This window comes from Artibeus jamaicensis, unplaced genomic scaffold (assembly GCF_021234435.1).
Source record: "Artibeus jamaicensis isolate MK-2021 breed Jamaican fruit bat unplaced genomic scaffold, CSHL_Jam_final scaffold_1283, whole genome shotgun sequence".
Classification (NCBI taxonomy): domain Eukaryota; kingdom Metazoa; phylum Chordata; class Mammalia; order Chiroptera; family Phyllostomidae; genus Artibeus; species Artibeus jamaicensis.
The window spans coordinates 12,472,758-12,487,134 of record NW_026522028.1 but is presented as its reverse complement, the minus strand read 5'-3'; the positions used below and the strand labels follow the sequence as shown (position 1 = coordinate 12,487,134).

Below are 14,377 nucleotides of genomic sequence, written 5' to 3'. Positions count from 1 at the left end.
GTTTCTTTTTTGACTACCATTAATACTGCTGCCACTACATCTATGCATGAACTTTTGTGTGAACATGTTTTTATTTGTCTTGAACAGTTACCTAAGAGTGGAATTGCTAGGTCATATGGTAACTTTACTGATTTCTTTTTATGGTAATTTCATGTTTAATATTTAGAAAAACTGTCCAAATGTTTTCCAAAGTGACTGCACTATTTTACATTCCTACTAACACTTTACGAGGGTTCAGATTTCTCCATCACACCCTTACCCACACTTGTTACCGGCTGCCTTTTTCCTTATGGCCATCCTAGCTGATGCGAAGTACTATCTCACTGTGGACTTGATTTCCATTACCCTTAAGCCCAAGACTTTTGAGCATCTTTTCATGTGTGCTTTTCCTGTAGATTAGTTGAAATCTTTCTAGAATTCCATCTTAATTTACCTTTAGTGCTTTTGAGTGCATTATTTTATGGCTTTTTGGTGGTTCCTCTGGGTATACTATTATACATCGATGATGTATCACAGTCTACTGGTATTGTGATGGGGGTGGAGGACCCCCAAAATGGAATTGATAAAAGAGTGTCTTTATTCTTACGTTTAAACTTCATTTGCCTTCAAAGCACTCTCCATTTGATGCAATATCCCTATCAAGACATGTTTTCCACCACTCAAGAGTTTTTGAATGCATCCATTTTGATACCTTTTAGTGCTTCTGCCATTTTTTGTTTCCCCACTTCTACACTGGCAAAATGCTTTCCTTTTAGGACTTTTTCATCCATGGAACCAGATCAGGTAAATAGGGAGGATGGGGTATGGGGGGCATCAACCCATTTTTGGTCAAAAACTGCTGAACAGGGAGGTAGGTTTTGCTGGAGTGGGGGGGGGAATGCAGACAACTGTAATTGAACAACAAAAAAATAATTAAAAAAATAAAATCACGGAAGTGATAAAACAAAAACAACAAGAAAAATACTGCTGAACACACCACATAGTGTGAATAGGTTCACCTGTAAATCACCCATCATGAAATGGGAAACAACGTTAAAGAGTCTTCAAAAAAATTTTCACTGAAGCCAAACACAGCCTCTCACAACAACACCAGCTGGTACAGATGGGCTCCTAGAACACTTATCTAGAAGGAGAAGTCTGTATTACAACAGGACCACCCTCCAGAAGATAAATTCCACTTCTTTGGGTCCACCTCGTATGTTACAGTTTGATGAAGTATAGAAACTTTACCTTTTATATGCCCCTTTCCCCTCTCCAATTATAGTTGTTTTAACTATTATCTCTACTCATACTAAAACCATAGTAGACATTGTTATAATTTTGCTTCAATGGTCAAACATAATTTAGAAAAGTCAAGAAGAGAAAAATACTTTGTTGTATTTACCCATATTTTGCTTAACCTTTCTGATATTGCAAAGTTCCTTCTTATATCACTCCCTTTCTACTTAGAAAATGTGCTATAGCCATTGTTTTAGGTTAGTTCTGCTACTAATAAATTATCTTCATTTTTCATTCAATAATATTTTGACCTTCATTTCATTTCTGAAGGTATTTTCTCAGAATATGGGATTCTGGGTTTATCGCAATTTTCATTCAGCATTTCAAAAATATTATGCCACTTCTGGTCTTTTGGTTTAAAAGACCAGGCTTTTCTTGGGGCTTTATTTTTGACCGTGCCTGTGGGTGCTTCTGAGCTGCAAGCTTCTCCAGCACCCAATTCATGAAAATATAAGGGACACAAAAAGAAACCCAAAGAACTCACCATTTTGTCATTTCCTCAAGTTCCAAAGTGCTTCGCTGGTTCGCCTTCTTCTCTCCAGATTTTAGAGCCTGCTTCTTTATTTTATATGTAAAATAAATAAGCAGGATGAATAGGGGGAAATGTACTTCCACCACCTGGTCCAGCATCACAAGTCTCTCCTTTCTGCATTTAAAAAAAATACGGCCACTAGAAAATTTCAACCTGCATCTGTAACCCCTCATATTCCCATTGGATAGAGCTTCTGTACACCTTAGCGTTCTCACTTACAAATGAGAGGGTGAAGAAGAGACACTCTCCAAAGTCAATCCTTTCCACCTCTAAAATCCCCTGTGTCTAAGGATTATTGTTTGGCTTCTGTGTAGAATGCAAATGATGCAGATAATACTGTTGTTCTTTCCACTTACCTACATCATAGCTATCAGAAATGAAATAGTCTTGAAAAGCCCTTCAGATAACTCAAAATAGAGCCAAGAGATAATTGAAGGTCATTATTTTTTTTAAACGAATGTCAGAAGGTTAAAATTTCCATAGGAAATAGTTGGTAAGCAAGAACTTCCCCAAAGGTTGCTTATTGCAGGTGCTAATCAGCTCACCTGCTATATATATATATATATATATATATATATATATATATATATATATATATATATATTACAGTTTGTGCTGAAAGGAGAATTAATTACCTCAATAGCCTCACTTTTTTATATGCCTAAAAAATGCATCCCCCAAGTCAGTGGAGAATAAACTAAATTTGATAGAAAAGGTTTAATGGGTAGCTAAAAATAGCACTCTAATCTTCCTGAAAGAACTCCCAGTACTCCCCTCTCCCTCCTAGAAAGACTTTCTTTTTCTGAAACTACTAATGAATGGTTCTTGTTTCCTTGTGATTCTCTCCCTCATCCTATCCTCCCACATATTTTGGTTTTTTTCCCTCCCACACATTTTGAAAGACTGTTAAAGCTCATTTCCTTCCAATATTCATGATAATTAGTCTTGAGATCTATTGGCTCCTTCACAGAATAATCCTAGTAATGTTGCCAGGAAATCCTGATTTCCTAGAAGCCTTGTTTAAAAAGTAAGAGGGTGCCTTTCAGCTTTCAGTACTAGATGTAAAGTTCTCTTCCTGGCATACAAAGTCCCCCAGTGGTCCAGTAGTCTCTCATCCCGATCGCTTCAATTGCAATAACATGTTCCCTCACTACTCAACAAAAAGGGCCTTCCTGAAAGTCAATGATGATTTCCTTTCCCCACATTCAGTAGTCCATTCACCAGACATTCTCAATGTGTTCTCTTCCCTCATTTCGTAGTATAATGCTCTCTTTTGGTTCTATTAAATATTTCTTGTTTCTTCACTTGGCCTCCTAACACCTTCTTCTTATCTAATAACATGAATTCCCTGGTTCCTTAAGCTGTTCTTAAAGTTCTCTTTCGTTACTCTATTTCGTGGAAAGAATATCCATTCTCAGTTTCAACTACAGCTCCTATGCTGATTACGCCCATATCTTGCTCCTGTGTGCTCATCTGAACTACACAGTCCCAAATCTCCAGTCCTACTTAACATTTCTACTTGTATGTCCCCAGGACACCGCAAACCGGGTCTGTGTGAAACCAAACTCTTCTTGCCTTACAAATCACCTCTCCTCCAACTTTCTTGTCAAATGGCTCCAAGATTCTTTGCCTCAATGAGTCTCCAAACATGTAAACTTGAGAGAGCTCTGATTAAACTCTCCTTTCATTCATACCATCTCCAGAATCAGGCACCAAACCCAGCATGGTTTCCCCCACAAAGAGCGGAGGGAAACAGTGGTGTAGTGGAGGGGGAAAGGCCTTGGGGCGGATTAGACTTGTGTTTAAATTTAGCTAAATTATTTCCTATACTTTTGCATGAACTTAGATATATTATGCAACATCTATCAGTTTCAGTGTTTTCACATGAAGAAGGAAAAAAATACTTACATGGAGCTGTGTGATGATTAAATGAAATAATTTGATAATTGCATCTTAAATGTAAGTCATGCGGTTGGACTAAAACACATGTTCATTGCTACTTGGGTCCCTTCTCTTCCTAGCTGTTCCTTTCTCTGAGTTACCCCTGCCACAGTGTTGAAGTCTCTCAGTCTAATGGACTTAAAATATGACACACCCAGCCCCCATTCTCTACTTCCCTGCATCCTGCTTTCTTCTTATGGACCCGCTTCCCTAATGAATACTGACAGTGTCCGCTGACTGCTTTACTCAAGGTCCAGTCCCTTTCCTTGGTATATAAATTTGAAACTTCTTCCATTGTCTTTAAGGTTCCTGATGGTTCCTTTTTTGTTTCCCCTGAGCCAAACTATTTTTCTGCATTTCCCCTTTCTCCATAATCTGGATCTTTTGCCCCCGTCCTCCAGACTGCCCTCATCTCCTTCCCAAGGCCACTCTGGATTCTTTCCTGCAAATAGTAACATCCTTCTGCCTCTAACTTCACACCTCCTAGTGACAGATCAGACTTACAACCCTTACAGGTCTGTGCCTCAACTCTCCAGCCTCCCAGACCTCCCTCTGGCCCTTCTTGCCTGCCATCCTGATTAACACCTAAAAGCATTCCGAATTGTGTGTAATTTCTACTGTGCTACATGAGGGCTTTTAATTCCTTTGGGTTCACATACCAGTAATATATCAAAACCAAATCTGGTTACTGGCATTAGTTTTATTTCTTTTGCCATAATAAAGATCTTTGAAAATCATTCCTAATCTTCATTTCATTTTTAAAAGACTATTTTACGAAATAGAAGAGCATGGTGTTAGAATTGAAAAGCTCAAATTGAATAAATTTACACTCATTTTTTGAAAATTCTTTTATTATTCTTATCCTTCTTCTTTTTTTCTTTTTTCATTTTGATGCAGACCAGAAGAAACTATCAGGGAAATTCTTAGACATGCATTTGGCAACTTCCGTAACTGTCTCCATATACCTATTATTTCTGTAACATGTGTAATTGGGACTTACAGACTCAACTATGAACCAAGTAGTATAATGATGTGTTTGTGCCTGTGCGTATGACATACATACCAGTGTGTCACTCTACAGATAGCAGAGCCAAGACATCAGAAGCTTGAAACCTGCTGCAAAAATCCACAACCCAAGTTTAATCATGAGAAACTACATCAGGCATACGTAATTTAAGGGACATTATATACAAGATACCTGACAATTACTCCTCAAAACTGGCAAGGTTTTGAAAAGGAAAGAAAGATTGAGAAACTGTTACAATTCATACATGACAACTAAATGCAATGTCAAACAATGGATCCTGGAACACAAAAATACATTAATGTAAAACTGGTGGTATAAAGTCTAGACATTACTTAATATTGATGCACCAATGTTGATTTTTTTATCTGACAAATATACCATAAGATTGAAGAAAACAAACTGGTTGAATAGCAGCATTGGGAACCCTGGCTGGTATAGCTCAGTGGATTGAGCGTGGGCCTATGAACCAAAGGGTCACTGGTTTGATTCCCAGTCAGGGCACATGCTTGGGCTGCAGGCCAGTTCCCACCAGGGGACGCATGAGAGGCAACCATACATTGATGTTTCTCTCCCTCTCTCCTTCCCTTCCCCTCTAAAGATAAATAAATACAATCTTTTTTTTTTAAGTTTCATTAAAATATTAAAGAGATCCTATTGGCAAATTTCTTGGGAAACTTTGGGTTTAATAATGCCCAACTGAGTTTCTCAATTCCTGTAACTATCAGAGTTTTTTTGAGATACCAAATATGCATTGTGACTGTAACAAAAGAAATGTAGGATATCATATTTCCCAACATCTTTGGTCAGCAACCTTTCTTTCTTCAAAAACTAGTTTTCCAAAGGAGTTCCCATAAAGCTATCAGCTGATTTCTCAAAAGAAACCTTACAGGCAAGAAGGGGCTGGAAAGAAGTATTCCAAGTCATGAAAGGCAAGGACCTACATCCAAGATGACTCTATCCAATGGAAGGGCAGATAAAGTGCTTCCCAGACAAGGTCAAGTTAAAGGAGTTCACCATCACCAAGCCCTTATTATATGAAACACTAAAGGGATCTATCTAAGAAAAAGAAGATCAAAACTATGAACAGTAAAATGACAACAAACTCACAGGTATTCAACAACTGAACTTAAGAAACAAAAACTAAGCAAACAATTAGAACAAGAACAGAACCACAGAAATGGAAATCACAACAAGGGCTACTGGGGTGGGGGGAGGAAAAATGGAGGGGAAAGGTACAGGGAATAGCAAGCATAACTGGTAGGCATAAAATAGACAGGGGGAGCAGGTTAAGAATAGTATAGGAAACAGAGAAGCCAAAGAACTTATATGTAAGACCCATGAACATGAACTAATGGGGGAGTGCTGGAGGATGGGGAGGCACACAGTGGAGGGGGGAGAAAGGGGAGAAAAAATTGGGACAACTGTAATAGCATAATCAATAAAATGTACTTTTAAAAAAGTTTAAAAAGCAGTTTTCCAGAAAAATGCTGATACAGAGGTTTTTCCCAGTGTTTCACAGACTTCTACCCAATATCTTGTTTAAATTTTAATCAGCAACTTTTGCTGAAGAAAGATGCCCTGAACATGCAACTGGCAAGAGACTTAAAACTGGAAGATACTCTGATGAATGAGAAAATCAGCATTTAAGTTATATTAATAGGCTACTTCAAGGCCTGGCTGTGTGGCTCGGTGGACAAAGTGCCAACCTGTGAACCAAAGGGTCACCGGTTCCATTCCCAGTCAGGGCACATGCCTGGGTTGCAGGCCAGGTCCCCAGTGGGGGTCACATGAGATGCAACCACACATTGATACTTCTGTCCCTCTCTTTCTCTCTCCCTCCCCTTATCTCTAAAAATAAATAAAATCTTTTAAAAAATAGGCAACCTCAGTTGACCAAACTTAACAGGATGAATATAAAATGATAAATACATAGCCTACTTTTATTTATACAAAGTAAAAATAAAAAATCAACCATGTACATATAGGATGAGGAAGAATAGACTCAAGTGCCTATCATGTTCCTCTGAGGAGCTGTGTGTTATGTCCAGAGGTAAAGTTAGTAGATCTGTTATGCTTAGTAAAGAGGACCTTTATAGTCAAGTTAAGCCCATCTCTGAAGATTTCTTTTGTTTAATTCTATGTGCCGTATCACAAAAGATGCTCAATGAGTCATTTCTAAAGGAGAAGGGACAGGATGCAGTTCATCTCAGAAAACCATATCATATCAAGAAATGTTTGTTAAAAGTAGGAATTTAACCCTGATGAACACAAAGGGGATGTGACACTGGCCCTAACATATATAAGGATACAAAGAGAATCAAACATATTACATAAAAGTGCAACTTTAGAAGTCAGAAGGAGGACCTAAGGAGGCATGCTTTAGTTCAACAGCATCTTTGTAACCATTAAAGTGCCTCATAAAGGAACAGATGTCCTTGAAGCAAAGTGAACTCCTAGCCTCTTGGATTGTTTAAATAGAAGCTGGATATCCACTAGCTCAGGCTGCTGACGAGATGTCTTCTACATTGCACCTAATGTAGAAAACATCTTGACTTGTACATACATGACTTGTATGTATCCTTCCAGTCCTAAGATCTGTGAATCTATAAAACTACAAGGAAGGGAAAAAATTAAGAGGTACTGAGAAAATTAGCAAACTATTGAAAACACTTCCTTGGGTACTTTAGACTCACTGGGCTTCTCTTTTAAACAGCTTCCCTGAAACAATATCTAGAAACTGTCTGAAAAAATGCTGGAGTTTAGCCAAAGAATCAGTGCCAAAGTGCCAGCCCCAAGTGTGTACCTAACAGACTTCTGATGATATAATTTAGGTTACAGTAGAGGACAGGAAATTGAATTTATGTAGACCAGGTATTGTTACACAATAATAAACTTGCTGAAATAAATAAGCTGATTTTTAAAATCCACTATTTTGTCCTCCTATGTAAATAATTAGCTTATTAAAAAAAACTCTATGTATAAGTTCAAGCCCTCCTTAGAGTTTACTCCCAAACTGAGGCAGAACTAGCATGAGGTGAGTTACTGAGGCGCCTATGACACCCATGTTAAGGAAACACTTACTCTCAATGTCCTATGAAGTTCTATAGGCAGAGTACCTGAGAGTGAGTTTCACTTCAAATTCCTTCAGAGGTATCTGCTTACCTTGCCCTGGTCCCAGACCTGTGATTGGTCAGGTCATCAAAGCCCCTCTCTGACATCATAGTAAATGGTATAGCTACTTACCTAAAGCACAGTTTGGGTTGTTGTTCAAGAGCCTAAAGAGAAAGAAACCTCAGGCCACATCTCTCAACCCAAGGTAGGCTGTAGGCAAAAGGTCTATACAAACTCAACCATGCCAATGGCTGAGGGCCCAGGGCAGAAGAGGGTGGAGCAGACTCTAAAGGATCTCTGGGCAGGCAAGGCCTGCAAAGATGGTAAGGGAGGGAGAGGCAGCAGAGGCAGGGACTGGGGCAGCTCCTCTAGCCACCTGGAGCCTAGGGCTACTGGCCCTGAGAACCTGCTTTTGACTTTACATTAAAAAACAGAGTGATTGTGCAGTGACTGGTCATGGTGGATCAAAAATAAAGGATATCCAGAGTGTGACAAACACCAAAATGCAGATCATAAGGGGTGATCCCAACCCAGAGGAAAAAATTTTGGACAGCAAGGAGATAAAAGCCAAGGCCAAAGCAGCCATACAAACTGTTGTTAAAACCAAAAAACAAGAAACAAATTACAGTTCAGAATACAGTGTTGATAATGCTGCATCCTGACCCTCTGTTGGAAGAGACTTAATCAGAGACATCATCGTTTGAGAAGTCTGGCCACTGACAGACTGGGATCAAATGGAGGCAGAAGTTGCAGGCTGAGAACAAAAGACAATAGGCAGATTCGCCACCAATTAAAGATAAACTTTTACATAGAATCTGAAGCAACAAGTTCACTGTATCAAGTGGAGGTGGACATCTGGAGAAAGGAAAATTTCAATGTAATGTGTTATGACTTGAAAGTTGGCGAAGAACATGCTATCCCAAACCCAGTTTGTAAATTCGAAGATGCTTTCCAGAATTATCCTGACTTGATGAAAAATATTTAAAAATCAGGATTTCAAAAGCCAACACCAATTCAATCATAGGCATGACCAATTGTTCTACAAGGGATAGATCTTATAGTAGTTGCCCCAACCAGAACAGGCAAAACACTGTCTTATTTATTGCCTAGGTTTATTCACATCAGTTCCCAACCAACACCTAAAAGACAAAGGAATGGTCCTGGCCTGTTAGTCCTTACACCAAAAAGAAAATTGCCTCTTCCAGTGCAAAGTGAATGTTCTAAGTATTCATATAAAAGTCTTAAAAGAATTTGTACATATGGTGGTACAGATCGAAAAGAACAAGTAAAAAACATCACCCAAGGCATAGACATCATTATTGCAACTCCGGGGTAACTGAAATGAATAACTTTGTCAACCTAAAAAGCATCACTTACTTGGTCTTAGATGAAGCTGATAAAATGCTAGATCTGGGATTTGAACAGCAGATAATGAAGAGTTTATTAGATGTGCAGCAGACATGCACAATCTTATTTGAAAAAGCCTATGATTGTTCCTGTTGGTTCTCTGGATTTAGTTGCTGTAAATACAGTGAAGCAAAATACAATTGTTACTACAGAAGAAGAAAAACGATCTCTTGTCCAAGAATTCCCATACCACCTATCGTCTGGAGACAAAGTCAGCGTGTTTATTAGCAGAAAACTTGTTGCTGATGACTTATCTAGCAATATAAGCATCCAAGGCCTATCTACAATCACTGCTTGGAAACAGAGAACAGAGTGGCCGAGAGCATGTCACCAGATAACTGTAAAAGTCGAAGTGTGACAGTACTGATTGCTACTGATTTAGCATCCTGAGGTCCGGATGTTAATGTCACAAATGTATGTAATTACAATTTCCCATAGAATATTAAAGAATATGTACATAGAGGAAGGCATACTGGAAGAGCAGGGAAGACTGGCATATCCATTACTACTGTGACTAGAAACGACTGGAAGATTGCCCCTGAATTAATTAAAATTTTGGAAACAGCAAATCAAAGTATTCCTGAAGCTCTTGTAACCATGGCTGAACAATAAAGTGAACAAATAAAGGACACAGGAGAAAAATCAAATATATCTCAAAGAAAACCCAAGGAGTCTAATTGAGATGTACATTGAAAACACTTGTACTAGACAATTGGACGATTCAAGATATATTAAAGATATCCAGTATCCAAGACACATACGGAAGTATTGGAAACATACTGGCGGTTTGAATACAACCAATTCTTAAATAATACCATTAAGCTTTAAATACTGTGCACTCTCCCTGGATGGTATAGCTCAGTGGATTGAGTGCTGGACTACAAACCAAAGGGTTGCTGGTTTGGTTCCCAGTCGGGGCATATGCCTGGGTTCAGGCCAGGTCCCCAGTACAGGGAGCATGAGAGGCAACCACACATTGATGTTTCTCTCCTTCTCTTTCTCTCGCCCTTCCCCTCTCTCTAAAAATAAATAAAATCTAATAAATAAATAAATAAATGAATGAATGAATGAATGAATACCATGCACTCTCCTCGATATAGTCAACACTGTTTTGAAAATGTGAGAGAGAGAGATTATGTAGGGGGGAAAATAGATGTTATGCATTGGTTAAAGTTTAGATTCTATTATACGCTGCCATGCACATCTGTGTCTTCTCTACAGACTTAGTGGTAGATAACAATGGTGCTTTCCTTGCTTTAAAATGCTTGTACTAAATTGAAAGAGTTTTCATCAAGCTTGTCACAGTTCAAATATTCCACTTGCAGCCAGTGGTCAGTGCCACAGCCATCCCTACAAATATCTCCATGATAATTGCCTGTCTATTTTAATTCAAAGAAAATAACAGTGAAATCTAGAAGATTCCAGAATTCTATCAGTTTTTGATAGATGTGACTAACAGAGCAGGGTGTCTAACTCAGTGGGTATCAGATGCTCATACAAAGTCTGTTACTAACGATTGGTTAAAAATTTGGGGGTGCTCACTTGCCTTCAGAGGTCTCACTTTCTTCATTAATAAATTTGGATGGTAATATTAAGCAATTTGGGGTTCTCCTTCCCCTCTAAATTCTATGATATTACAACCAAAATCATGTATCCCAGCCTTATATAAATACTTTATTTTCTAATCTAGGGAAAAAGCAAGTCCTTGTGTAAAAAACTGAACAATGAAAACACTTTTTAATAACCAGAATAGTGCATTTTGCTTTTCTATTGATTTTTATGATGTGACTCACAGGTTGTCTATTTTCTTTTCATCAGATTTTATTTTGCAGTTTATCTTGAAAAGGTCAAAACCAGATATATACTTCAGGTGAATAAAAGGAAAGAAAAATATGTCTTATATACTGGGTAAAACAGAAAACACAATCAAATGACACTTTTGCCATAGGAACCCATTTTAGCAAATCTCCAAATTTATAATTCTATCTCTTATGCCTTCTTACATGCAATATGCACCTCCTTACATTGCAAAAAGAAACCCTCACAATAATGCTAAATTTTAAAATTCGGTGTTTTTTAAGAACATTAAAATTAACTCAGCCTCAATACTTCTGGTGAAATGAAAAAAAATTAATGCAACGATCTTTTTTCCCAGCATGCCTCAGCTGTGACCACAAAAGGAAGTCCGAAATTAAGTGAACTACACAGGCAAACACTGGAAGTGTTTGAGGTTTAAAGTCTGGTTTCAAAGGTTCTTTAATATAGGCCTCAATATCTCTTGATAAAATTAATAACAATAGCTAACATTTTTTAGTGTTTTTGTTTATAATCTATAATCTATTTAAAAACTCACTGAAAAGATAATCTTATCCCCTTTTTGCAGAGGATGAAACAAGGTCAGCAGAACTAACTTACCTAAGGTCCAAGACAATATGTTTGTCTTAAGGTTGCCCACATGTTCAGAGTTAGTGAAACAGAGAGGTATGTGCAAATTTACTCTAATGCAAAGCAGTCTGTGGCCTAACCTGTGGCAGCAGCTCAAGTGGCCTGTTTCTGTTCACCCAGAGGAGAAATGATAGATGTTTAGCAAGTTGGAATATATGTTGTTCGCCAGAACTCCTCCTTAAGACAAGGAGTATTTGTTAGAGAGAAAAAAAAATGTAACAATGAAGCCACTTGAGACAGACCGTGAGGTTCCTCAACCATGTTCAACAAACAACAAAAATTATCACTCAATGTCTTGTCTATGAGTAAGAAAGGGAGAGAAGCATACATTTTTTTCTCAAAGAAAAGGCAGAAAAGACTTATACTGTAAGGGGATATATAAGTAAAGGTAGAACAGTGGTTCTCAACTAGGGCTATTTTTGCCCCCTTCCAGTTGTTTAACAACGAGTGGAGACAGTGATGGTTTGTTCAGCTACAGGGGGTAGAGATGCGGTGGCAAGGTGCTACTGGCACTAAGGAAGTAGAGACCAAGGATGCTGCTAAACAGACAGCCCCAAACAACAAAGAATTATTTGGCCCAAAACATCAACAGTGCTGAGATGGAGAATCCATGAGAGAGCAAAGGCAGAACAAAACTAGATACACAGTAACCAAGAAAGGACTTCAGAGGACAGAATAGAGGATTTTTAAATTATATCTCATGGGTGATACAGAGTAAAATCTGACCACCTTCCTATTTGATTTCATCTATTATCAGTGGTTCTCCACCAGGACCAATTTGACCAGTGTCTGGACACAGATTTTGTTGTCACAACTCAGGGAAAGGGTGTTGGTATATCCTGGGAAGAGTCCAGTAGTTAGTGCTACTAAACAGCACAGGACAAAACCTCGAAACAAATAATTACATGGAGGTCAGTACTGCTATAGTTGAGAAACCTTGCAAAGGATTAAGCACAAAGCCCTCTGCGACCCAAATTCAATTGCAGAGAAACCAAGAAGGAAGTTCAGCGAGGAAAACAAAAGGAGGATGTTTATTTCTTCTGCACTGTTCTATGTAAAACCCTCCACCAACTTGCCAGTCTTTGTTATATACTATATCAATGAGTTTGAAAGGTAATTTTACATTCTAGGATACATCTGGCAATGTTTGTGGACATTTTTGATTGTCCTACTGAAGCAGTAGGATTGCTACTAGTATCCAGTAGTGAATTGAGGTTAGGGATGAACATCTTACAATGCACAGGGCAGCACCCTACAAGAATGGATTTTTCAGCCTAAAATGTCTATGGTATTGAGGTCAAGAAACTGTGGTTTACATTACTCAACAAAGTTTTTGTGAGTGAAATGCTTTTTAGGAACTCGAAGAAATACTGAGTTATGCATCCAAATCGGAACAGTGTGACTACAGGGCACCAAGCATTCTTTGACAAGGGAGATGAAGTATGAGGATTCGGCTGACATCAGAGAGTCATTGCTCTAAAATGCTTAGCATGGTGATTCACATCCAGTAGATACCCAACAAATGTTAGATCCCTTCTGCCCTACCTCTTCCGTCACCCATTATATAATCCTTCGTCACAGTTCTGGAAGCTGTTACTCACATTCTTTCCCCCAGTTGGAATGCTCTTTATCCTTCCTCTCTCCCTAGTCAAATCAGATCCATCATTCTGGGTCCAGCCAAAGTGCCACATCTTCCCTAAGATCCTATCTGGTCTCCTCCATTTCAAAATTCCTATAGGTCCGGTTATCTACCAATAATGTTGACTTCTGTACTGTACTAGTTTGCATTCCTACAGAGACAATTTTGAAAACTTCAAATCAATTGCATTATCAAATATTTAAATTCATTATAAAAATGTAACAATTAAAATCCTATAATCCTGCATGATTGACGAATTGTAAGAGAACTGTCTAGAGCTAAATCTGCATAAAAACCTGTATACAATAAAATAGAATTTTTAAATTCAATGAAGAAAGGAAAGACTATTCCAAAACAAGTTTACAATTAAAAAATATATATAATACATACATTAACGCATACCAGGGCAAGTGATTAACCATAAAACTCCTATTTAAAATCCCCACTAGATTCTTGCTTTTTAAAAAAATGTAAAACACTTGAAGTTCATATAGGAAAATAATTTCTGATATTAAAGTGAGAGAAAATGTAAACATACAAGCACCCATAGAAAATTTAAAGGTAAGTAGTAATAAGTTTAACAATGTAAAAATGAAATACTGGAAATATCATAAAAGACAAAGGAAACACCATAAAAGTAATCCAAAATATATAACAAAATCCTAGTTATTTACTTAACATGCATGTATTTCTACAAAGAAAAAATAAAAATTAATTCCAAAATAGATATATGGGCAGAAATGTGAAAAGTAATTCACCAAATGGACAAATAAGTTAACAATAAATATGTGAAAAGTGCTTAACTTCTTCATAATCAAGGGAATGAAAATTCACCCAATGACCTAACTTTTTTTAATAGTGAATTTGGCTGTGATTCCAGAAAAACTGCAAATAGCTAAAACTAGTAAGGATACAGGGAAAAAATACTGATAAATTATAATTTGGTAAATTATATTCCTTGGAAGGAAAAGTTGAAGTTGCATATAACATCTCTATA

The 14,377-nt window shown here is 37.7% G+C and overlaps 1 protein-coding gene across 1 annotated transcript; it reads left to right on the top strand.

The window, feature by feature from the left end:
* Positions 1-796: 796 nt before the first annotated feature.
* On the top strand, positions 797-9,908 carry DDX53 (DEAD-box helicase 53). The gene is given in 6 exon segments (XM_053655773.1): positions 797-850; positions 8,566-9,220; positions 9,223-9,343; positions 9,345-9,578; positions 9,580-9,628; positions 9,630-9,908. Coding segments are annotated over 6 exon segments (1,392 nt in total).
* The last annotated feature ends 4,469 nt before the right edge of the window (positions 9,909-14,377 follow it).